The sequence below is a fragment of the Phodopus roborovskii genome, unplaced genomic scaffold, assembly GCF_943737965.1.
Source record: "Phodopus roborovskii unplaced genomic scaffold, PHOROB, whole genome shotgun sequence".
Lineage (NCBI taxonomy): Eukaryota > Metazoa > Chordata > Mammalia > Rodentia > Cricetidae > Phodopus > Phodopus roborovskii.
The window spans coordinates 36,481,662-36,508,384 of record NW_026126525.1 but is presented as its reverse complement, the minus strand read 5'-3'; the positions used below and the strand labels follow the sequence as shown (position 1 = coordinate 36,508,384).

General features: G+C 37.2%; 1 protein-coding gene across 1 annotated transcript in view; it reads left to right on the top strand.

The window, feature by feature from the left end:
- Cngb3 (cyclic nucleotide gated channel subunit beta 3) overlaps window positions 1-26,723 on the top strand; it is a 174,275-nt gene that overhangs the window by 130,245 nt on the left and 17,307 nt on the right. The window contains exons 14-15 of the mRNA XM_051198109.1: window positions 16,852-16,935; window positions 23,734-23,852. Of these exons, the coding sequence (XP_051054066.1) occupies window positions 16,852-16,935; window positions 23,734-23,852 (203 nt within the window). The remainder of the gene's footprint in view (window positions 1-16,851; window positions 16,936-23,733; window positions 23,853-26,723) is intronic.

The following is a 26,723-nucleotide window of genomic DNA, read 5'->3' as shown; positions in this document are numbered from 1 at the left end:
TAAGACCATTAAAGGGCTGATTAAGCTAAAGGGAGTCAGTAATCCTGTGTGACTTCTTAACAAGAAACAGAAATGTGGAATATAAAGAAAGACACCAGGAGAGACATGAGAAGGATGAACATTTCAGACAGTGGAAAGACAGCCATCTACAAAACAGGGAGAGAGGGAACCAAAGATACCAAACCTGCAGACATGACCATGAACGTCTAGCATCCAGAACTCTCAGGACAGGGTTTTTTCTTCTTCAAACCACATAATCTGTCATATTTTGTTATGGTAACTATAGCAAACTAATAGACCCTTTTTTGTTGAAAATAGGTTCTTTTCTATTACAATATATTTGGAATATAGTTCCCCTCCCTCTGCTCTTCCTAGTTCCTCTCCATACCCACCTACTCCCTTTCTGTCTCTCATTAGAAAAGGACAAGCCTCTGAGATAACAACCAAACATGACAATATAAAATGCTATAAGGTGAAGCAAAAATGTTCATATAAAAGTTGGCCACACCAACCCAAAAGGGGGAAAAAGTCTTAAGAGCAGGAAATAGAGTCAGAGACCCACTCATTCTCAAAGTCATGAGTCCCATAAAAAATAACAAGCTAATAGCATTAGTATGCACACAGAGGAAATTATGTACCCTGTGTAGGCCCTTTGCTTGCTGCTTCAATTTCTGTGAGCTCATATATGCTTTGTTTTGTTGATTCAGAGGGAAATCCTAGTGTCTTCCATCCCCTCAGACTCTTACAATCTTTCTGCCTCCTCTGACTCAGGATAGCCTGAGCTTAGAAGGGAGGAGTTTGATGAGGACCTCCATTTATACTTTCTCCACATAATATCTGGCTGAGGATCTCAACATCTGTTCTCCTCTGCTGCTGGAGGAAGCCTCCCTGGTGATAACCAGATAAGGAACTATCTATGAGTATAGTGGAATAGCATTAAGAATAATTTTTTTTTAATCAGTTAGGTTTGGATTTACCCTTGGTCTCTAGGTTATGTAGTCTCTGGTTCCTGGTTACCCAAGCAGTCAGTTTGCAGAGAGTAACCCTATGTTTTTGCATCAGCCAGGATTGTTTATGGGACTTCCTAAAACTGAAACGTTCCTATCAAGCTAAGGACATGGTCAACAAGATAAAACAGCTTCCTACAGAGTGGGGAAAGAGCTTCACCAAGCCTGCATCTGACAGAGAGCTGATCTCCAAAATATACAAAGAACTCAAGAAACTAGACATCAACCTACCAAATAATCCAATTTTAAAAATAGAGTACATACCTAAACAGAATTCTCAACAGAACCTCTGCCCCAAATGATATGACAGACTTTGATGACTCCCCATGGAAGGCTTCACCCTTGCTGGGGAACAGAATGGGAATTTGAGGGGGAACAAGGGAGGAATGGAGGATGTGGGAACAGGTATTAATATGTAAAACAAGCTTGTTTCTAATTTAAATAAAAAATTATAAAATTATACATACTAGGAGTCCTTATTAGGATCACCTTCATAGACTACAGGAAGTTTCCACAGCATAGATTTCAACCCCATTCTCCTAGTGCTCCTCCAATTCCAGCCATCTTTCCTTGCACTCTCTCACTCTATCCCTTGTCCTCCAGCCTGATCCTTCCCACTCCCATCCCAACCCAATCCTTCCCACCTCTAGTCCATCTATAAAATCTATTCTCTTTCCCCTTCCAAGGGAGATTCATGAGTCCCCACTAGACCCTTCCTCTTTACCTAACCTCTCTGCATCTATAGATTGTAGCTTGGTTATCATTTACTTAATGGCTAATAACCACTTGTAAGAGAATACCCACCAACTTTGTCTTTCTGTGTCTGGATGACTTTTTTTTTTTTTCTATTCCCATCCATTTGCCTGCAAATTTCATGATGTCATTTTTAACAGCTGAGTAATACTTCATTATATATATATATATATATATATATATATATATATGTACAATTGAAGTTTTTATCATATACGTCTTTCACTTTCTTGATTTGAGTTACACCAAGATATTTTATATTACTTGAGGCTATTGTGAAACGTGCTTTCCCTGATTTCTTTCTTAGTATGCTTGTCATTTGTATATGGGGGTGCTACTGATATTTTTTAGTTACTCTTATACCTTGCCACTTTGCTAAAACTATTTATCAGGTGTAGGTAAATTTTTTGGTATCACTTAGGTATACTCTCATATCATCAGCAAATGATACTTTGACTTCTTCCTTTCCTATTTGTATACCATTTATCTCCTTCAGTTGTCTTATTGCTCATGCTAAAACTTCAAATATATATTGACTAGATATGAACAGAGCTGGCAATCTTGCCTTGTGCCTGAGTTTTTTTGAGAGTCTTTCCATTTAATTTGATGTTGGCTATAGACTTTTTGTAAATAGCATTTATTATGTTTTGGCGTGTCCCTTTTATCCCTAATCTATCCAGGACTTTTATCATGAAGGAGTATTGGATTTCATCGAAGGCCTTCTTGCATCTATTTGTTCATATCGTGAATTACATTGACAGATTTTCATACATGAAACCATCCCTGCATCTCTGGGGTGGAGCCTACTTGATCATAGCGATGGACTCGTCTATGTGTTTTTGGACATAGTTTACAAGTATCTTATTGATTTTTTGCATCTATAGTCATAAGGGAAATTAGTCTGCAATTCTCTTTCTTTGTTGAATCTTTATGTGATTTGATTATCAGGACAACTGTAATCTCATAAATTAGGCAATGTTCTTTATATTTCTATTTTGTGGAATAATTTGAGGAATATTGGCATTAATTCTGGTAGAATTCTGCCACAACAGAAGTCTGTGTCATTTTATTGGGGAATTGAGACCATTGATATTGAGAGATATTCCAGTAATTTTTTAATTGGTGCTGGTAAGGTGTGTGTGTGTGTGTGTGTGTGTGTGTGTGTGTGTGTGTGTGTGTGTGTGTTTGCTTCCCTTCTTTTGTTTACTGTTTTGCTGGTATGAGCTTACTTATTTTAATGTGTGTGGTTAATCTCCTAAGGTTGGAGTTTTCCTTCTAGTACTTTCTGTAGGGCTTCATTTGAGATAGATATTATTTTAAACTTGACTTTATCATAGAATATATATCTTATTTTCTCCATCTATTGTCACTGGAAGTTTTGTTGAGTACACTAATCTGGGCTGGCATCTGTGGTCTCTAACTGTTTTCAGCACAACTGTCTAGCCCCTTCAGGCTTTTAGAGTCTCCGTTGAGAAGTCAGCTGTAATTCTCAATTGATAGCTTTGCCTTTACGTTTACTTCATCTTTTTTCATTGTAGCTTTTAATATTCTTTCTTTGTTCTTCTGTGTGTTTATTGTTTTGACTATTAAGTGGCAATGAGACTTTCTTTTCTGGTCCAATATACTTGGTGTTCTGCAAATTTTTGTACTTTTATAGGTATCTCCTTCTTTAGGTTAGGAAAATTTTCTTCAGTGACTTTGTTGAAAACATTTCTGGTTCTGAACCTTTGAGCTGGGATTCTTCTTCTCTTTCCATTATTCTTAGGTCTGGCCTTTTCATAGTATCCCAGACCTTCTAGATAATTTGTGTCAGAGCTCTTCTAGGTTTAACATTTTCTTTTATTGGTGAATCAGTTCCTTTTATTGTAAATTCAGTACCTGAGATTCTTTCTTCCATCCATTGTATTCTGTTGGTGAAGTTTGCCTCTGTAGATCCTTTTCAAATGTCCATAATTCCCTCAGTTTGTGTTTTCCTTGTTGCTTCTATTTCCATTTTCAGTCTTGAACAGTTTTATTTGTTTCCTTCAACTACTTGTTTGTATTTTCTTGGCTTTCTCTAAGGTATTTATTCATTTCCTCTGATTGTGTTTTCCTGGATTTCTCTAGGGGATTTAGTCATTTCATCTCTAAGGACTCCTGTCTTCTTCATATGGTTGCCTTTAAGGCCTTTTTCTTGTGCTTCTGCTATGTTGTTTTGGGCCTGTGTCAGTACAGTACATGATGGTGGGAGCACGTGGGATAGAAGAAGATAACCTCATGGTAGCTAGAAAGCAGAGAGAGGAAGACTCAGGGCGTGGGTCCCAATACTCCCTTCAAGGAAACATCCTAAATAATCTGATTTCATTTCATTAGGCCCTAAATCCTCAGGAGTCCAGCAACTTCCACTTCTCTGAAGTACTATCACCTGGGAACCAACTTTTAACATGTGATCCTTTAAATGCATTCCGATCCTACAGCAGCAGTAAGGATGTAGGAGAAGTGTCATGAGAGTGATCCCTCCTCAGTGCTTCACACTTAGCATGCCAAAGACAAACACATGTGTGCTTCTCTATTGGTCAGGCCATCTCAGCACTTGGTAGGTAAAGGCAGAGAGATCAGGAGCTAAGGTCAGCCTCAACCACAGAGTGATATTGAGGGAAGTCTGTGATATACAAGATTCTGTCTTAAAATAAATAAATAAACAATAAATACTCAAAATGTTATGTACTTTTTCCCCTCTTAAAGCCTGTAGAAAAAAAAACAGGAGTTTCTAAAACTTTACTTCATCAATCCAGGTTAGTCAGTAAGGTTTTCTACTTTGACATGGAGCTATTGGTTTTGAAATAGCTTAATGATGAATTGTCACATTTTTTCCCCCATTAAAATGGCTGCTTGAAGATTCATTGTTATTTCAGGCCCAACCATGATTATTAAACTTATCAAGAATGATTCATTTCCATTATACTGGGTAATATTCCCTCTTTTGTGATGAGTTATTATTCTCACTTTGATTTTTAAATGTGTATATTTTTATCAAATTAAGTAGGGAATTCATACTTTGCTTTGGCCAATAAATTACCAAAAAAAATGGAAGGAAATTTAACAAAAGTTCTGCCATGCCACCTATTGGCTAGGATTAGAACTGCATATCTAAAAAAAAAATAGCCTTGCCAATCTACAGAAGTAAACTGGGAGACCTTGAAACATGAGTATATACTACCTACAAATAAAAACAACAACAACAAAACATGAAATTTCTGACCATTTGCTACTCTGGGACTCTGGGAAAAGTGCAGACCCCATCCTGTACAGAATACTGTACAAAGTGTGACATGTGACTCACTTATGACTGATGGTTTCTGAAAAATCCGTGGTTTGCTCAGTAAGAAATATCAGGAGTCATTTGCATGTGAGTGACAGTCACATCAGGAATAGATTGGGAATGGGAAAGTGACGCCTACACTCACACTCAGATTCCAGCTGTGGGGGCCTATTCAAGCATAGGCCATGCATCACTTCACCAGGGCCTGAAACTGGAGTGCTATAGGAAAACCGTGGATCGTTGCCACCAGCTTTGGTTTTACTGCGTGACTGTCAGTCATGAGGTGCTGTTACTAGGCTTCTCTCAAAGTCTGAGCAGTAAGCTCTTAACTTAAATGAATCCTGGTCCTTCGCATCCTGAGTTGCTAAGGCAGAAACCTGGCAGGGAGGCACCACCCGTAACAGCACGTATACTGTCTGCTCTTTAGCGCCCCGTAGGACACTTAGGAAAGTATAATTATTACTGCTGCTGAAGGGAAAAAAAAAACCTGAAGCAATCAGTTCACACCAGAAAAGCCGACTTCTTGGCGTGACCCTGCACTGATCCTAGAAAGATGAGTTAGATTTACCTTCAGGTTTCCATCTAACTGAGTACTTCTTACTTTTGGAACATGTAAAGTTCCTGGAAAAAACTATATTCCTAGTAATATCGAATCATTGACAGTTCTTAAAGGAAACTGCTGGAGAAAGATACTACTAGTGTTTACAAACATTGAGTGTGTATGGCTAGATCTCATAGGATCTAGACTCTGTGTGAATAAGCTGTGAACTTACTCAACCTTCTCTTTTTTAATGATAATGAAGTTTAAGATAGAACAAAACATTTCTCTTTACAGTAAGCAAAACCAAGTTGGTAAAATTCCTAAAGACCATTCATTGCTTGAACTTGGGAGTCACTCAAATTCACAGTGAATTAGAAATCAATTTAAAGATCCATTTCAAAGAAAACATACACAAAAAGTGTGTAGGGAACCTAGAAACAGAAAAGAAGGAGCCCCAGAAAACAACTTTACAACTGTGCTCCTGAATTTCCTAGAACCAATACACAACAGTTAGGTTATATTTTAAATAAAAAGTGGGATTTTCCACACCTCAATTCACATCTCCAGAATCTTTACATGAATATTGAACTCAATTTTTAGGCAGCACTAAATTTCTCATTGTCAAAAATGAAACCATTTCTCCCATGAACGATGACATATATGACCCACACCCTACACCAGCTCTTCAGTGGTGACCAGATCAATGGGGGAAAGGGTCAGGTAGTCTTGGAGTCTGCCCAGTAGACATTGTTTGTGCTGTTTAAGTAATACAGCCATGCTGGAAATCTTGTGGAATCACAGAAGTGGGAAATCAAATCTAAAGACTCTGTTGAGGTAAATGATGATCCCATCTTGACCACTGCTTTCTGGAGATGCTACAAGAAAATCCAGGAGACATTTATTGCCTGGCATGACAAAAAAAATCCAAGGAGATGATCAAAGGGCCTGAAAGATGAGGCAGGGAAAGACAGGATGCCTACACCCATCCCATAGGTAAACAGAGTAGAAAATGTCAGCTGTACAGAGCCTACCATCAGCCTTTTTTTGCACTGCCCCAACTATAAGGCTTAAAAATAAAGTTACCATGTATGCTTCTTAGCTTTTTGCCAAACTGCACAGGCTAGAGCTATCTAACTAGAGTCAATGGAGAAACTGCCTCTATCAGATTGGCATGTAGGAAAATCTATGGGGAAATTTCTCATCTAATGATTGATGTGGAAAGGTGCCAGTGGGGGGTGGGGGACAGTGGCACCCCTGGTATAGTGGTTTGAATAAGAATGGTCCCCCAGAGGCTCATACATTTGAATGCTTAGTCATCAGGGAGTGGCCCTTTTTGAAAAGGATTAGGAAGTATGGCCTTATTGAAGGAAGTGTGTCACTGGGAGCAAGTCAGGAAGCAGTGTTCCTCCATGGTCTCAGCTTCGCTTCCTGCCTCTGGTCCCTGCCCTACTTCTAGAGCTCCTGACTTGGCTTCCCTTGGTGATGGACTGTGATTAGTACATGTAAGTCAAATACACTCTTTCCTCCCTACCTTGCCTTTGTTCATGGTCTTTTTCATAGCAATAGAAAGCAAAATAGGACATTATGTCTTTCCACAGTAGTAGATCAGGGTTCCATTTCCAAACCTGGGTTCAGTATAGACTAAGAAGTAGCTAGCCCTTGTGATATTTATTGTCAGGTTCACTGAATGTTTGCTGTTCAATAATACACTGAAATAAGCCCACCCATAAATCCACTGCAAAACAGATGGAAATTGTAAGGCATTAAGGAAACTGTGCCCTGAGCTACACAGAAGAAAAATCCTACTAAAGAAGAAGAAAAAATAGTTGGTGATTTTAAAGGCCACAGGAAGCATCTGCCTGGTCCCTCTGTCCTCTTATTCCATAGAAACTATTCTGGAGTTCAGTTATGTCTCTTAACAGCTTTTGGAAACACTTTGGTCTCTAAACGGAAATTATCAGTAAGTAAAAACAAAAGTGCACTATCTGTCAAAAGCCTGTTTTGACTCCTGGAGCAGTAAATGTAAATATCTTTAATACATTATATATATATACTTATTATTTCAAGAGAAACTTTGAATATGTGGGTACTATTTTTTTCAATCCCACTTTACAAGTCCCTATGCTATTGAGTTTGGGCAGTTTGTCACTGGTAATGAAAGACAGCTGGTTAATGAATGCATATGCAACCAACCTCCTGCAAGCTACAAGTACATGTCTAATACTACCCCATGGTCACAGACAAGAATTTGTACTGCTGCCAAAATTGCCAAATAACCTAAATAAAATAGAACTTCAGCACAAAAAAGGAACAAAATGGGAAATTCACCAACAGTGGCTCCTCTTGAATTTCTACAATCTGAAAACAACCTGATGACTTCTATCAAAGAAAGTCACACAGAAAAGGGAAAAGAAATTAACGCATGATGCAATTCTTTTTAAACATATAATAATGGAGTGGGTAAATTGCTTGCCACAAAAACTACTGGCCTAAAGTTCCAGTCCCAGAACACACATGGCAGAACATGTTAGTTATCGATCTCATTATCAGAGAAGAGCATTTAAGGTAGCCTCTCCACTGTTACTCAGATTGTTAATTGGGATCATCCTTGTAGGTCTCTGGACATTTCTCTAGATTCAGTTTTCTCTTCAATTATGGTATCTCTCTCTCTCTCTCTCTCTCTCTCTCTCTCTCTCTCTATTCGTCCTCCAATCTTCCTAGTCCCGCAGGTTCTCCTCTCCCCCCCCCCTTTCTTCTAACTCCCTCTCCACTCACTGCCCTCCCATTCCCAATATTCTCAAGAGATCTTTTCCTTTCCCCTTCTGTGAGGGACCTTGTATGAATCTCTTGGAATCCTCCTTGTATCCTAGTTTCTCTGGCAGTGTGAATTATATAGGCCGGTGATCCTTTGCTCTATGTCTAAAATCTATATGTGAGTGAGTACATACCATGTTCTTCTTTTTTTTGTGACTGGGTTACCTCACTCATGATGGTTTCTTCAAGTTCCATCCATTTGCCTGCGAATGTCAACATTACATTGTTTTTTTTGTTTTTTGTTTTTTTTTTTTTTTTCGTGCCGAGTAGTATTCCATTGTGTAAATGTGCCACATCTTCTTTATCCATTCTTCAGTTGAGAGGCATCTAGGTTAATTCCAGCTTCTTGCTATTACAAATAATGCTGCTGTGAATATAGTTGAACAGATGCCTTTGTTGCATGGATGTGGATCATTTGGGTATATGCCTAGGAGTGGGATTGTCAGGTCCTGTGGTAGAATGATTCCCATTTTCCTGAGGAACCACCATACTGATCTCCAAAATGTCTGTACAAGTTTGGACTCCCACCAGCAATGGAGGAGTGTTCCCCTTTCTCCACATCCTCTCCAGCATAAGCTGTCCTTGGTGTTTCTAATTTTAGCCATTTTGACAAGAGTAAGATGATATCTAAAAGTTGTTTTGATTTGCATTTCCCTGATGGCTAAGGATGTTGAGCACCTTCTTAAGTGTCTTTCAGCCATTTTGTATCCCTCTATTGATAATTCTCTATTCAGTTCTGTACCCCATTTTTTAATAGAGTTATTTGGTGTTTTGTTGACTAGCTTCTTGAGTTCCTTGTACATTTTGGAAATCAGCCCTCTGTCAGATGTTGCTTTGGTGAAGATCTTTTCCCAATCTGTGGGCTGCTGTTTGGTCTTGTCAACTGTGTCCTTTGCCTTAGAGAAGCTTCTCAGTTTGAGGAGGTCCCATTTATTAATTGTTGATCATAGTGTCTGTGCTACTGGTATTATGTTCAGGAAGCAGTCTCCTGTACCAATTTGTTCAATGGTACCTCCCACTTTCTCTTCTATGAGGTTCCGTGTGGCTGGATTTATGTTGAGGTCTTTGATCCATTTGAACTTAAATTTTGTGCATGGCGATAGACATGAGTTTATCTGCAGTCTTCTACACATCATCCAGTTGTGTCAGCACCATTTGTTGAAGATACTTTCCTCCTTCCATTGTATAATTTTAGCTGTTTTGTCAAAAATCAGGTTAGTGGGTGTGTGGGTTAATATTAGGATTTTTTATTCGATTCCATTGGTCTACCTATCTATTTTTGTGCCAATACCAAGCTGTTTTCAGGACTATAGCTCTATAGTAGAGCTTGAAGTCGGGGATGGTGATGCCTCCTGAAGTTCCTTTATTGTACAAGGTTGTTTTGGCTATCCTGGGTCTTTTGTTTTTCCATATAAAGTTGAGAATTATCCTTTCAAGGTCTGACTCTTATTCTGCCCAAACATGTTAATAGAGATTCATATTTCAAATAGTCCAAATGGTCCTTCTGGGAAACCCTAAGGAAGGCTTTGGGAACTGTTGATGTAAATGCTTGTGTCTTCTTGCTGCAAAAAGGACTAATCAGCTGCTTCTCTATTTTAGGGCTTATCTCCTAGTTAGTTTAACAAGCCCCCATTGATTTGTTCTCCTTGATTGCCAGTGAGCTCACCTGATGGCAAGAACAGGAATGGTAAAATGTATGCCTCTACAGAGAGGGATCTTCTCTTTTACTAACATTTTAATAAATAACAATTATTAAAGTCCCATCTGTTCTCACAGCCAATCTCCCTTCTTCTTCCCCAGAAGGTGCCACTAAGATACATACTTTTAAAATATCTTTACAAAAAATATTTTTTATAATTTTGTTAGACATAAATCATAAGAGATTAGTTTATAAATTTATTTTTCATAAACTAATAGTATAATTAATATACTTCCTATTTTCCTTTGTGTAAACTATACTATTTGAGTAACTATATAAAAGCATATATGTAGTTTATTTCAACCCCTTTTTTGATATTCAAGCCTAAGAATTCTTACCATTTATGCCACAAACATAAGGGCTCCTAAGTGTTTAAAAAAAAGAAACACTACTATGGATTAAATCACATATTGACCCCCACATACTGATAGTGGAAGACTTCAATATCCCACTCTCACCAAATGACAAGTCATCCAGACAAAAGCTAAACAGAGAAATGCAAGAGTTCACAGATACCACAAACCAAATGTACCTAAGAGATATTACAGAAGCTTTCACTCAAACACAAAAGAATATACCTACTTCTTAGCATCTCACAGAACTTTCTCCAAAACTAACCAAGTCTCAGCCACAAAGCAGGTCTCAACAGATATAAGAAATGTGAAATAACTTCCTGATCCCTATCAGACTACCTCATATTAAAGCTGGGTATCAACAGCAAAAGAGAAAGCAGAAAGACTACAAACTCATGAAAACTGAACAACTCTCTACTGAATTAAAAATGGGTCCAGACATAAATAAAGAACATTTTTCTAGAACAGAATGAAAATTAATACACAACATACCCAATGCAAGCAATGCTAAGAGAAATATTCTTAGCACTAATTGCCTTCATAAAGAATTTGACATCTCATACTACTAGCAACTTAACAGCACACCTGAAATCTCTAGAACAAAAAAAAAAAAAAAAGAAAGAAAGAAAGGAAAAAGAATACTCAAGAGAAAAAGATGACAAGAAATAACCAAACTGAAGGCTGAATACAAACAATCAATGAAACAAAGAGTTTGTTCTTTGAAAAAACTCAACAAGATGAACAAACCTTTATTCAAACTAACTAGAAGACACAGAAAGAATATCCAAATTAACAAATCAGAAATGAAAATGCGTACATAACAGTCACTAAAGAAATCCAGAGAATCATAAGGACATGTTTCAAAAAACCTGTACTCCATCAAGATAAAACACCTAAAAGAAATAGTTTTCTTTACAGGTATGACTTACCAAAGTTAAATCAATATTATATAAACATCTTTAAAAGATCTAGAGCTCCTATTGAAATAACAGCAGTCATTAAAAGTCTGTGGACCAAAAAAGGCCCAGGGCCATATGGTTTTAGTGCAAAATTCTACCACATTCTCAAGTTATTCCACAAAATAGAAACAGAAGGAACATTGCCAAATTCATTTTATGAGACCACAGTTACTCTAATATCCAAACCACATAATGACTCAACTAAGAAAAGAACTACAGATCACTTTACTTCATGAACACAGTTGCAAAAATAATAAAATGCTTTCAGAGGGGATCCAGGAACACAGCAAGATCATTGACAGGATCAAGTAGGCTTCATCCCAGAGATGCATAGATGGTTAATATATAGAAATCAGTAAAAGTCATCCACCCTATGAACAAACTAAAAGAATAGAAGACCCACATGATCAGGTGTTTGCCAAAATCAAACACCTTTCATCATAAAAGTCCTGGAGGCATTGAGGATAAAAAGGATATACCTATTTTTTTTTTTTTTGTTCTCCTCTATTCCTCCCCTCATATTCTCCTCTCCCCTCCTCTTCTCCTCTCCTCTTCTCCCCTTCTCTTTCTCCCAAACATTAGTGGATAGGCTACCCTAAATGTCCTTCCCTGATAATGAGATTAATAAGTACCGTATATGCCATCCTAGAGCCTTCATTCAGTAGCTGATGGAAACAGAAGCAGACATCCAGAGCTAAAGTACTAGAATCCAGTTGCAGAGAGGAAGAAGTGATGAGTGAAGGCGTCAAGACCAGGCTACAAAAACCTACAGAAACAGCTGATCTGAACAAGGGGTTGCTCATGGACTCCAGACTGATAGCTGGGAAACCAGCATAGGACCTACCCAGACCCCCCTGAATGTGGGCCTCAGTTAGAAGGCAGTCTATGGGACCTCTGACAGTGGAACGAGGATGTATCCCTGGTGCATGAAAGGACCTTGGGAGCACATACCCCATGGAGGAATACTCCCTTAGCCTAGAGGCATGGGGGAGGGCCTAGGCCCTACCCCAAATGATTTGACTGAGTTTGATGATCCCTCATTGAATGCTTCACCCGCTCTGCAGAGTGGATGGGGAATAGAATGGGAGGGGGCCTAGGGGAAAATAGGAGGATGGGAGGGAGAGGAAACTGGGATCGATTTATAAGAAAAAAATAAATAAATAAAATGAATAGAAAAAAAGGGGGGCTATACCTAAACATAATGCAGCATGCCTATAGCCAACATTAAATGGAGAGAATCCCAAAGCAATTCACTAAAGTCAGGAACAAGACAAGGCTGTCAACTCTCTCCATATCTAGTTAATATATACTTGAAATTTTAGCATGAGCAGTAAGGCAACTGATGGAGATCAAGGATATAAAAATTGGAAAAGAAGAATTCAAAGTATCATTATTTGAAGATGAGATAATAGTATACAGAAATAATCCTAAAATTTCCACCATATGCTAAATGTATAATAAATACATTTAGCAAATTTTAGATACAAGATTAACAACAACAACAACAACAAAATCAGTAACCTTCCCCCATATGCAAATGGCAAACAGACTGAAAAAGAAATCATTGAAACAATGCCTTTCACAATTACCTCAATTAAAAATATGTTGGCGTAACTCTAACCAAGAAAGTGAAAGGCTTGTATGATTAAAAACTTCAAGTCTTTAAAGAAATAAATTGAAAAAGGTATCCCAAGATGGAAAGATCTCCCATTCTCCTATATTGATAGGAGTAAGAGTGAAAATGGCCATTCTACCAAAAGACAATCTACAAATTCAATATAATCCCCATAAAAATCCCAACACAATTATTCTTCACATACCTTGAAAGGACAAGTCCCCACTTCATATGAAAAAAAAAAAAAAAATAGGACAGGTAAAACAATCCTGAACAAAAAAAAAAAGATCTGCTAGAGATAGTAACATACTTGATTTCAAGTTGTACTATGAAGCTATATAGTAATTTAAAACACCTGTGTATTAGCATAAAAACAGGCAGGTTGATTAATAGAACTGAATTAAAGACCCGGAAATAAATCTACACACCTATGGACATATGTATTTTTGTTTATTTGTTCGTTGCTTTTTATGAAGTAGCCATAAATACACACTTGGAAAAAAAGAAAACATCTTTAACCTTTAACAAATGGTACTGGTCAAACTGGATTGATTCTGCATGTAGAAGAGTACAAATAGATCCATATTTATCACTCTGCATAAAACTCATGTTCAAGTGGATCAGAGACATCAACTTAAAACCAACCACACTGAACCTGGTAGAAGAAAAATGGGGAATAGCCTCTAACTCAATGGCACAGGAGATAACTTTCTGAATAGAACACAGCATGGGCACTAAGATCACCAATTAATAAATAGGACCTCATGAAACTGAAAAAACTTCTATAAAGCAAAGAACCTTGTCAATAAGACAAAGCAGCACCCTACAGAATGGGGGAAGATTTTTTTTAACCAACTCCACATCTGATAGAGGACTAATATCTAAAATACATAAAGAACTCAAGAAACTAGATATCTAATTAAAAATGTGGTACAGATTTAAACAGAGATTTCTCAATAGAGGAATCTCAAACATCTGAGAAACACTTAAGGAAATTATATACCTCCACCAGAGAAATGCAAATCAAAACTATACAAAGATTCCATCTTACACCTGTCAGAATGGCAAAGATCAGTAGCAGAAGTTATTACTCATACTAATGAGGAGTTGGAGCAAGGGGAACATCCCTTCATTGCTGGTAGAAGTGCAAAATGTACAGCCACTATGAAAATCCATATGATGGTTTCTTAGAAAATTGGGAATCAGCCTATCTCATGACACAGATATACAATTCTTGGGCATATATGCAAAGTACTCTCAGTCCTATCACCAGGACATTTGTTCAGCTATATTCACTGCAGCTTTATTCATAATAGTCAGAAACTGGAAATGACCTAGATGTCTCTCAACTGAAGAATGAATAAAGAAAATGTACATTTATGCAATGGAATATTATTCAGCTGTTTAAAAAATAACATCATGAAATTCACAGGCAAATGAATAGTATTAGATAAAAGATCATTGTGAGGTAACCCAGACACAGAAAGACGAGTGGTATGTGTTCACTTATAAGTAGATATTAGCCACTAAGTAAATGATAACTAACAAAAAATCTATAGATGAACAGAGGATAGGGAAAGAGGAAGGGGTCTTGGCAGGGGCTGGTTGCTTATAAATATCCCTGGTAAGGGGAAATAGAATAGATTTTATGGGTAGACTGGGGAGGATGGTGGACGTTGGAATGGGAGGGATCATGCTGGAGGGAGATAACATGGAGAGATAGAGTTCAGGGAAAGATGATTGGAATTGGGGACATTGGGGGATGTCGTGGAAAACTAGTGCAGTAGAAACTTCCTGGAATCTATGAAGGTGATCCTAATGAGAATTCCTAGTAATGGGGGATACAGAGTGTTACAAGGCTTTCAGTGAAGGGACTGGGTTGTATTCAGTTGAGTTATTGGCCAGAGATGTCTTGTGGAAATTCATAAACAACCCAGGCTGATGCTAAGACAAAGGGTTGTTGTCTGCAAACTGACAATGGGCTGCATTGCCAAGGACAACATCCACACAACTCATTGAACATGGAGAAGGAGAGGTAGTACATAAATAGAGACTCCACTCCAGTCTCTTTGGTATGGGAAGGTACTCAAGAGGCTACTAAATTAAGAGAAACATGGACACTAACCCAGCTATAAAATGTTTGACAATCTGTCCTGCCCCCAAAATATGCTAGGACAATGTTGGCAGAGAACTTGTGGGAGTGACTGAACAATAACTGATTTTACATACACCTACTCCATCTAACAGAGAATCAGACACTAGATATCCCAGAGACTTAGGGTAAAACCAAACAAAACTAATCAAAACAAAAAAAAATAACAAAAAAATCAATAAAATGACTTCCAGTGATATTCTGCTATACTCATAGATCAGCGCCTTATTCAGTCATCATAAAAGAGGCTTCAGAGAACAAATGTAGAGACCCCTAGCCAGACATGTAGATCAAGAGTGTAAAGTAGAGAAGGTCTGAATCAAATACCTCCCCTCAGAGCTTAGGGAATCTCAGGGGAACTAGAAAGATTATAAGAGTCAGGGGAAGGGAGGGTTCTGCTCAGTGCTTAGCTGTGAATCTCTGCTTCTGCTTCCATCAGCTACTGTATGAAGGCTCTATGATGGCATTTAAGGTAGTCATCAATCTCATTATAAGGGAAGGACATTTAAGGTAGCCTCTCCACTATTGATTAGATTCTTAGTTGGAGTCATTCTTATGGATACCTGGGAATTTCCCTAGTTCCAGGTTTCTCCTTAAGCCCATAATGACTCCCTCTATCAAGGTATCTCTCTCTTATTTTGCTCTCCTTCTCTGTTCTTCCCCCAACTCAACCTTCCTGATCCCTCATGTTCTCGTCCCTCCTCCCCTTCTTCCCTCCTCTTTCTCCTCTCTCCCCCCTATGTTCCCAATTTACTCAGGAGATCTTGTCCCTTTCCACTTCTGGGGGGGGGGGGGGGTGAGGGCAGTCCACATATGTCTCTCTTAGGATCCTCCTTGTTTCCTAGCTTCTCTGGAACCAACCCTCAGCCTTAATCCACTGTTTCTCCTCTTCTGTTCTGAAAGGGACATGTTTCACATAGTTATCAAGTTGCAGTAAAGACTATAAGCACCTCTCATTATATTTAGACTAGGCAAGGCAATCAAGTATGAGGAATAGGTTCCCATGAGCCAGTCAGAGCATTGGAGATAGCCCCTGTTCCTACTGTTAGAAGTCTCACAAGTAGACCAAGCTATACATACAATAGACATATATGTAGAGGTCTTCAGTTGGCCTCATGCAGGCTCTCTGGTTCCAACCAATGTTTGAAGTGCTATATGTACTGCTTTCATATGTATCTTCCTATCATTATGGTAGAGAAAAAAGATATTTACATAAATTTAAAGTTAAATAATATCAAAAATTTTAGTAATGTTGTTTTACAAAAGAAAGCTGTTTAGCAAATACTGTGAGTTATGAAAATCTGAACATGCATATGCATAATCTTTAATAGCTGTTGTTAATTCAGCACCATGTAAAGTTTCATTTATGAGTATTTTTATAGACATTTTACAATTTAGGAGAACAAGAGCATGATTGATTTCTAATAGGTATGAGAGACAGAACTCACCCTAAATATTTCTTCATCAAGTTACAATCTCTTGATATTAGTATCTTATTTTCTATAGAGTTTAGAAAAAGGCAAGTCCATATCCATTGCAAGTTAGCATTTAGTGAGGAAGACAGATGTCTATTAACTATTTACTTTTAATACTTTTAAAATAATTTAGGATGTTTACTTTTGTTCATGTCTGTAAAAGTATTGTTCTCCTTATATAGGGTTGTGACACACAGATGATTTATGACCTATTGCTAAGATTGAAATCCACTATTTATTTACCTGGTGACTTTGTCTGCAAAAAGGTGAGTGCATACTATTTTCAAGTGCACAGTTAATAATGCATTGGAAAAATGTGAACATAGGTCAATAATTTATTTGAAATAAAGTCTGTCCAGAGTGACTTCTATATTATATTCTGCAAAACAACAATAAAGGCTCAGAGTTCAAAATGAAACAAAATAATATAAATTCCATTGCATATGTCATAGAATAGACATGTAGGTAGACTGTAAAGGTATTTGAAAAGGTGTAAATAACCAATCAAATACACAATCAAATTTAAATATTTTTAATGAAAAACAAAATATAGAAGTGATAGGTACTTTTGCTTTTTCTGCTTCCATCAACAATGTGTTATTTCAATTTTGCCCATACAGTTAGTAGATAATCAATGCCAAATTTTTAAATTATGAATTTTATGACTATAAAAGTATTACATGTTTATTATGTCTTAAATAGAAAACATATAAACCACAAACATGAAATTCTATCATGAAGAAATAATATGTGCCCATATATTGTGCCTGTCTTTCTATACAGATTGATGTGTCTCACTATGTTGGCCTGGTTGGCCTGGAATACACTATATAGGCCAGGCTATCCTGCAACTCATAAAGAATCTGCCTATCTGCCTCTCGAGCATTGGGATTAAAGGTGTGTGTCAGCACACCAGTCTCTGATCGTTATCTTAATAATTAAGAACGTGTCTATAATCAGAGCACTCAGGAAAGGCTGAGGCAAGAAGAACACAAGGTCAAGGTCAGCAGGAGCTACACAGGGAGTTCATTTACAAAGCACATTTTTTTTTCAAAACAGAGAGAGAATGAGATGCAGAATTGTATATCTAGAGAAACTAACACAATGTTGATGTGAACAAATTAAATTTAAAACTGCGACATAAAATTATGTGTGTATGTAACATTAAAGTAAAAGTAAAATGTCTAGGAGGACAAAGGATACTCACAGCTGTGATACAAAAGAAATGGAAGGTAGATGGGTATGGTAGGATATGTTCAACATGTCCTATATACTTGTATAAAAATTTTTAAGAAACAAATAAAATTTAAAAGTAAAGGAAGGTGAACAATACAAAAAAATTGGAGATGACCTGAGGCCTTGGAGAGTTCACAAGTGGGTGTAGATAAAAAGCACTTACTCCATTCCAAAATGGTGCAGATTGAATACCAGGTTATAGGACAAAAGCAGGGGCAGATGCTGGGATACTTCCTGAAGAAGCCTATGATAACTCTTGGGAGGTAAACTAAAGTGGTCCCAGTATTACCTGAGTATGGAAAAGAACTAGTTTGAGTCAAGATAGATAGGAAAGAACTTATGTCTACAGGATGAATGTAGAGAACTACAATAAGACATTTGTTAAAACAATTTCAATTTATTTCAAAAGCTAGGGTTTTTGTTTGTTTATTTGTCTTTTGGGGGGGTTGTTGGGTTTTTCTTTTTTTTGTTTTGTTTTGTTTTTGAGACTAGGTTTCTCTGTATGGCTATGGCTGTAGACTAGGTTGGCCTCAAACTCACAGATCCTCCTATCTTTTCCCTCCCAAGTGGTGGGATTAAGTTATACACCAGCATTGCCCAGCTGCAATAAGCAGTTTTTAATATTCTGGAACAAACCAAACAAAGTCCTTCAGGGGTTTACAATCTAGTACTAAGGTGTTCAATTCACAGTATGTCTGCATCATGTGAACAAAGGAATCTGGGCTCCACACCTAGACATTTAGCTGCTCCTGATGAACTCCACATATTAGCCTAAAAAAAAAAAAAAAGAAAGAAAGAAAAAGAAAAAATTCCATCTGATTCTAAAATACAGCCATGAGAAAGACTGACTTGATTGAAGAGAAAGGAAACAAAAAATTAAATTAAATGAATGCATAACTGTAAAGTGTGTTCATATATAAAGAGGAACAGAAGTTGGTAGAGGAAGGTGGAAAATTAAGGCACTTAGTTATATTACAAGTTGGGAGAGAGAAGTTGTCAGTTTGTCAGCTGTAACCTTTGTAAAAAATCTAAAGATAAATCATCCTTTAGTAAAAGAAAAGGAAAAGGAAATCGATGGACTAATTTTTTTTATGAGAAATTGCAACAATGATCTGAGAGGCAAGACAGAACCTGTCATATTCCAGAAATGGAAGCAAATGAGGGACTAAAATAGTGAGGAAAGACACAATCAAATGAGGTGTGAACTATTTCAAACACATCACATGGAGACATCAGCAAATAGGTGGAATCAATCAGAAGAAAGAATATGAAATTGGAAGTGAATGCCTGGCAACTGGAATATAATGAAAGCTGGCTTTGAGTGTTCAAAGCATGGTATGAAAAAGAAGGCTGAGGCTGTAACTTCGAAGACACCAACATCATAAAGATCAATGAGGGTGAATGAGAAACTGCAACTGAGAAGAAGGAGCTGTCAAAGATAAAAGAGGAAGGAGGGAGAGGTTCTAGCATACTGGAAACCAAGCACATACACACATAAACTCATCCAGGTAGAATACAGACTGGTTGTAAATGAAATAAAATCATGCTCATTAAAATGGGAGAGAAGGAAAACTGAAGACAGAAACGGCACAATTTAAGAGTTCCTTTGGGGGCAGTGTCACACTGGAATGGCATAGACTAAAACAGATTCAAGTTATTCCAGTGGCTGAAGGGGCTGCTTATTGAGATAGCACCCAGAAACTTTAGCACTTACACCTTGAAACAATGCAGATTTGCTTAAGAAAGTGTGAGATATGGGATGCAGCTTTCGCATTTCTAATTTTATCATCATATCAAATTCATCTGATAATAAAAACAAATGAGTAGATACAGATGAGGAAAGGAAAGACAAAGGTAGAGGGAAGAGTAGGCAGAAGGCAAAGAAGACAAGTCACTCTTTTTTGGTTTTGCTTTAGTTTTTAGGTTTGTTTTTATTTTTAAATGAACATTTGTATAATGCTAGATATTGAGGAGAGAAGAATAGCTGTTACTTGACCAAAGTTTAGGTAGCTGAATTCAATTTGATATTTCCTTAAATGCTTGCAGAGAAGGGGAAATAAAAAGAAGTCATATTCAATAAGAGGTTACCTAAATAACTGAAGCAATGGCCAGGTTCAGATCTGATATTCTAAACTTCAAGACAACTTAGGAGTTTTCTTGGGATGCTCTGCTGCCATACATAACATAACCACAGAGCTTTTCTTTTCTTTCTTTTCTTTTCTTTTCTTTTCTTTTTGTGTGTGAAATTTCATCTATTTTAATTTTTTTCTTATTTTACATATGGATCCCAGTTCCCTCTCAGTCCCTCTCCCTCCCCCTCTCTCCCTCCCTCCCATCCCCCCCAACACCCTCCTACCCCACCCCACCCCCCCAACTCCACAGGGAAGGATGCCTTCTAGGAGGGATTAACAAAATCTGTCAAATCATTTGGACTAGGCACTCCCTTCTGCCTCTAGGTTAAAGGAGTATCCCTCCATGGGGAGTATGCTCACAAAGTCCTTTTGTGCACCAGAGATACATCCTGGTTCCACTGTCAAAGGTCCCTTATACTGTCCAGCCCTTCTAACTGAGACCCATGTTCAGGGTATATGAGTCAGTCCAATGCTGGTTTCCCAGCTATCAGTCTGGGGGTCCATTAGCTCTGCCTTGTTCATGTCAGCTGTCTCTGAATCACAGAGCTTTCCATGTTGCCCAAAAAATAAATGACCCAGAGACAGATATTGGGGTTCAACCTGAAGATTAGGGAAGCAAAGCAGCTGGCCACTAGCTGTCACCTCAAGCTCAAGCTGAAAGGGCTAATGCATGCATGAGCTCTTCACTAAGCCTCAAACTGCTGCCTCTCAATGTGACTGGAGAATCCTGAGACTTCAATTTCTTCCTACACTACTTGACATTGAGCCTTCCTATCTGGAAGACTGGAAAATCAATGCCTCCTATCTTCAGTTTGGCTGGAGAATGAATGCCTGATCCTGAGTCCTTGCTCCTGTCTTATATATCTCTTATGAGTCCTGGGATTAAAGTTGTGAGATATAATTCTATGTTAGACTGATTCACTCTTGTGTAGATCTGGGTGTCCTTGGACTCACAGATATCTACCTACCTCTTAATCCTGAGTCCTAGGATTAAAGGTGTGTACCACCACCTCCTAGCTTCTGGATGCTGGGATTAAAGGTGTGTGCCTGGCTTCTACAGCTTGTGGCTGACTTTGCTTTCTGAATTCTTCAGCAAACTTAAATAATTCATAAATAATATATCACTACATTTTCAAGGCTTAGACATCTGAGACTTAATTGCCAAAGATCTCATCCAATATTTCTGCAGTGGGGTTTTGAGAGTTTCAGCCTCCAAAGAAGCTCTTCATGGTGCTAATGGTCAGTCCAGGGGTCACACTGTATCATTGCTCTTCTCTGATAAGATATCATGTATGCCATGATGCTCTCCACTGGCCTTGGAAATAGCCTCCCATAACAAGAATCCCAATTTTGGGGGCATACACACCCATTAACAGTTACCTTGCTCTATCTGAAGTGCATGCCTTTCAACTTTCTCCAAATTAGCACATGAAGCAGTCATGTCAGATTCGATCTTGCTTTATATATGCTGTCAGCCTCTGTTCTCTTGAAGTGATGTCTACTTCATCTGAATCTAATTAAACTTGCAAAAAAAAAGTTTAAATTAACCCAGAATATGCAAGAGATAGTAGAGTTTGGACTCATTGATTATACCTGATCTCCTTGGGAAATTATCAAAATGATCATTAAAAATAATTAGAAATACTGAACTATATTTAAGTACCCATTATGTTCTTGTACTTCCAGTCAGTTGTAATAACTATCTTTGAAACATCATTCCATTCCAGCTCCTTGAAATTACTTCATGCAAGAAGAAGAACTATAATAATAGAAATATGACCCTGGCCTACTGATCCCTTCAAATGACTTTATTTTTTAAATTGTTCATATTTTTTCACTGGTTATTAAGATCTCAGTTTTGATACTGTACTCATCATTAGATATAGTATATCTGTATGTGTGTCAGGTGACATATGTGTTGTCAGTTTTAATGCTGTCACTTGCCAGCTTTGTATTTTTGCTTGAGACACTTAGCTTACTTAGCCTCTATTTCCAATTTCAAAATAAAAGAGGAAATAAGAGACATCTGTCATTGGGATTTTTGCAAGAATTAAATGAAGTACAAAATATTTTCCAGATTAAAAGTGCTGTGCTCTGAAGAAATAAATATGTGATTTAAAAAAAAAAAAGAGGAGCTATGCAAATATTCACTATCTTGATGATTTTTTAAGATTTATTTTTATTTATGTATATGCATACATTTCTGCATGAGTATATACTACATGCATGCAGGTGTTCAGGAGATCAAAAAGAGCATCAGATCCTCTGGAGCTAGAATTAAGGCAGTTGTGAGCCACCTAATGTGAGTGCTAAGAATTAACTGTTGAGCTAAGCAGTGGTGGTGTAGACCTTTTAAACCCAGCACTTGGAAGACAGAGACAGGCAAATCTCTGTGAATTCAAGACCAGCCTGGTCTATAGAGGGCATTCCAGGACAGGCTCCAAAGCTACAGAGAAACTCAGTCTTGAAAAATTAAAAAAAAAAAAAAAAAGAAAAGAATTAATTGCTGAGCTATCTCTATAGTCTCCAATTTTGGTAAATTTTCAAAGTACTCACAAAGGCAAATTATTAACATTGAAAGTATATCAATAGCTATAATAAACCCATATATACTTTAACTTCTGCTTCAACTTATATTTCATATAAATATATGTTAAGAATAAAAATTTTGGGTTTTCAGATATGAATTAAGAGGTGAAATTTCATAATTGTATACTCCAACCTGACAATTATAAAGCACTTGATTTTCAGAAAAATAACCCTAGGTATCACAGGACTTTAGAACTCCCAGAAACAGTTAAATTATGTTTTCTTCATTCATAAATAAGTGCCTTTTATACATCATGCCTTGCACTCAGCACTGGAACAAAGTAGACTCTGCCTCAGTTATGACAGAGCATAAACTATAATCAATGCAACTTAATTTGTCAGTATCCCCAACTGTATGTCTTTGCTATATACTATATATGAAGCTATAAATATGTTTGTTAAATAATGTTAAGTGATTCTAACCTACAAAAACTAAACATGCCATACAAGAATTGTATTAACAATTCTTAAATGGGAATGGAAATATAACTACTAGTTTAGACAGCAGGGACATATCAAAAAATCATTTTATTTACATTAAATGTTTAAAATAGCTACATATGGTTTTGGCAACTTTCCTATTCTATTGATATTAATTTGTATCTGTCTAGGAGGTACAAAATAGCATCATTTTTCAGGAACTATACAGACATTCTAAGAGGTCAATTGTTAGTTATTGCTCTGAATTTGAAATTCATCAAATACAAACAAGAACTTAGTGAAAATAATTGTACTGTCACAGTCTGGAGTAAGAGCTTCAAGGTTGCCTCTTTCCCAAATCATACCTCATTGACACAGGCAGAAGATAGATTTGACTTTGAATGGTTGGAACTTGGGCTCTTCTGTTACACTAAGCATCTTCTTTAGGGCAGAGCAGTGAAGACCAAAGGGAGAAAACTCAGCTGTCCATATCATGAGCTACATCATCTGCCCATGCCTCCTCCTGAAATAACACACTGACCAGTCTTTAAAAAATACTTTCACAATGATATTCCTTACTTCTTTTATTTGTATTTGCTCTTCTACAGGATCTTAGATTTCTTCATTTGAGTTATAATTGTTAAAAAATAAAATGACTACAATTTCCTTTTCTCATGAGGCATTTAGGGAGAAATTGGTAAGGAAATGTATGTCATCAAGCATGGAGAAGTCCAAGTTCTTGGAGGCCCTGATGGTGCTCAAGTTCTGATTACTCTGAAAGCTGGGGCAGTGCTTGGAGAAATCAGGTATTTACCTTGTAAATGTCTAAGCCCATCATTTGTCATAAAAGGACAATCGTAAGTTATAAAATATGTAAATTTCTACTGAAGTTTATCAAATGTCTGATATTCTGCTGAAAGTGTTGGAAAATCGAGTGTGTTCACATTTCTTTCACTTTTTAATTCTTTCTCTCAAAAGACAGCAGTTACATTCTTCAGTTCTGGAACCTAGATCAGTGCCTAGATTGCAAATGATGCTCACCCAGTGTTGAATTAACATGCATCTTAGTAAATGAATAGAAAGTAGCAGAGTTCTCTAACTGCTAGAAGACTTTGTTGGGCCAGCAAAGGGGTTTTGAGTAGATTAGTGATATGATTCTGAATGTGGCATTCAGTTGTCTCAGCCTAAAGCCCATTTTATCGACCTGTTGTCTTAGTTCCTTACTTGACCTTACTCTTCTTCATATCCTTTGTTTTACTAATCAGTTACAATAGTATATATCATAGAGGTTGGTAAATTAGGTTAATTTGTTTAAAATAATTTGTGTGTCTCATCTAATTTTTACTCAATAGCTATAAGCTATTCTCATCATTATTTCCTATTGGCCAGGAGAATATTCTGCATAGAATAGAATAGAACACAATAGAATGAATAGAGAAGTTCCCAAAGCAAGAATATAAACAACAAATTTAGTCATGATGTGAGCTAACACTTTCATGTATTATCGAATTTAAATGTATTCATTATTCAACAAAAACTTATTCACTAAGTATCTAGTACATGCTAGATTGTGCAATAGCACTCATAACTCAGGGAAATCACTCTAAGGAAAATAGTCAAATTGTTGTCCTTCGTTAAGGTAGGAAGAAATTGAGAAAAGTTACACAAATAACTAATATCACAAATTCACACTGTAATGTGTTATGAATGTACAAGATTGTATGAAACTGATAACAGAAGCTACTGTAGATCAAGTAGTTGAGGATGAACACTATATATAAAATATTTGCCCCGAGCTTCAAGGCAGTAAATAAATATGGAGCTGTTTAGATATAGGCAAACGCCTAAACATAGAACAAACTCATCTGGTCTATAGCCAGTTATATCAAGGAAAGACATCTTGGCAGGATGACACCAGAGGTTGAACCAGGACTAGGTTCAACCAAGGGTTGAAGGCCTTTTAAACCATAGTAAGAAATTTATGTTTTATTCTCCTATGCAAATACTAACCAGGCCTGACCACACTTAGTTTCCAGTGTTAGATGAAATCAGACATATTCAGAGTGGTATGGATATAAGTGTGCTAGTCTCAATATGAATGGATGTCAATAAAGGGTTTTAAGCAAAAGAATTTGGTATGATTTTAAAAGACAACTCCAACAGATTTGTAGAACAGAGACGAGAGACAGGTGAGAATATAACAGAGGAAATCAATTGCACACTAGCTGCAGTGATTCCAGTAAAAGATGGCAAAGTCCTGAACTATAAAGCTCATGCTTAAATGCTATTAATTATTTTACATTAAGAAAATTGTCACTTCAAGTTACCAAGTATCTTGACCAGAATAAGAGCAGCCATGAGTGACAAAAGTAACATTCTAAATTAAGTCCCTATGGGTAAGGGTCCAATGTTCTTACCATATCCCAAAGGCTTTGATTCAGCCAGCTTCCCAGCAGCTAAGAAGTTACAGACAAATTCAGGTGACTTCATATAAACACATGGGTTTCTGTTGGTAACATTGCTTTGTTTTAAAATAGTTTCCTCTTTCTTAGCAACTAGAGAGCCTGCACTGGAGACTTGGGAGAAAAACTTCTTAGACTGCCTAAGACATGTATTCTTAGTCTGTTTTCCATCATGTTCCTTACAGGAAGTCCTTTCAAAAGTAATTTAACATTTCTGTGATTTAATAATCACTGTTATCTGCAAGGCCATAAAATATACAATAAATCTAATCTGAAACATTACAAAAATTAATTAGCTGACCTTCCCAAGGGCTGTATTCTCTGAAAAGTAAAGCTTGTAAGTCCAAGTGCATTAATTGCTGATATTATCAACACAGGAGGAAATGGGCCAAGAATAGAACACAGGTGTTGCTGGTTAACACTAAAGTAAGCCTGCAGTCCTGACTGCAGCATCCTAAGTCCCTCTTAGCCACTTGGATCTCAAAAGCCTAGTTGAAACAGTAAGACAGACCTTCTGTAAGCCTGCAAGTGTCTCCTTGATTCGAGCAAAGGCAGGGGGTGGGGGTGGAGGGTGGGGTCTTTGCCTTAATTCACTTCTTAGCTGTAGCAAAAAAACAAAACAAAACAAAACAAAAAAAAAAAAAAAAACCTGATATGCCTGACTTTCCCAGATGCTCATGGACTTCACAGGCCCACATCTGTCCCGCAGCCCTAGGCTCCAGTCATGTATTCCAGATGGAGGCACGTTTTCCAAACAGCTAGACACTAAAAAGATCTTGTAATGGTGTTTACTACTCAGCAATGCTGTGTGTGACCTTTGTTTAAATGAGCTAAATCTAACACTGTCACATAACTTTTTTTTTTTTCAAACTTCTTTTTTCTTAGGAAAACCTAAGAAAGAAAAAGGTGTAGAGATTTCAAGGGCATTACATATTAATGCAAAACTGCACAGCTAAAATAAAGATTTACAGCCTGTCATGGAGAAAACCCAGACCATATTCCCAATTAACATCCACGAAGTACTAACACATTATGCTTAAAAAGGGAGTCACAGGCCTGCCTGTTCTGACTCCATTCTTATCCTCACAAGCATGTGCAATTTCAAATCTTATTTACCATATAGATTTAACCACATCTCGTCTGCCATTTTTCTTGAAGTGATTGAATTTATGCCCTTGTATTGCTCTTATGATTCCAGTAGGCTTCCTGCAATGA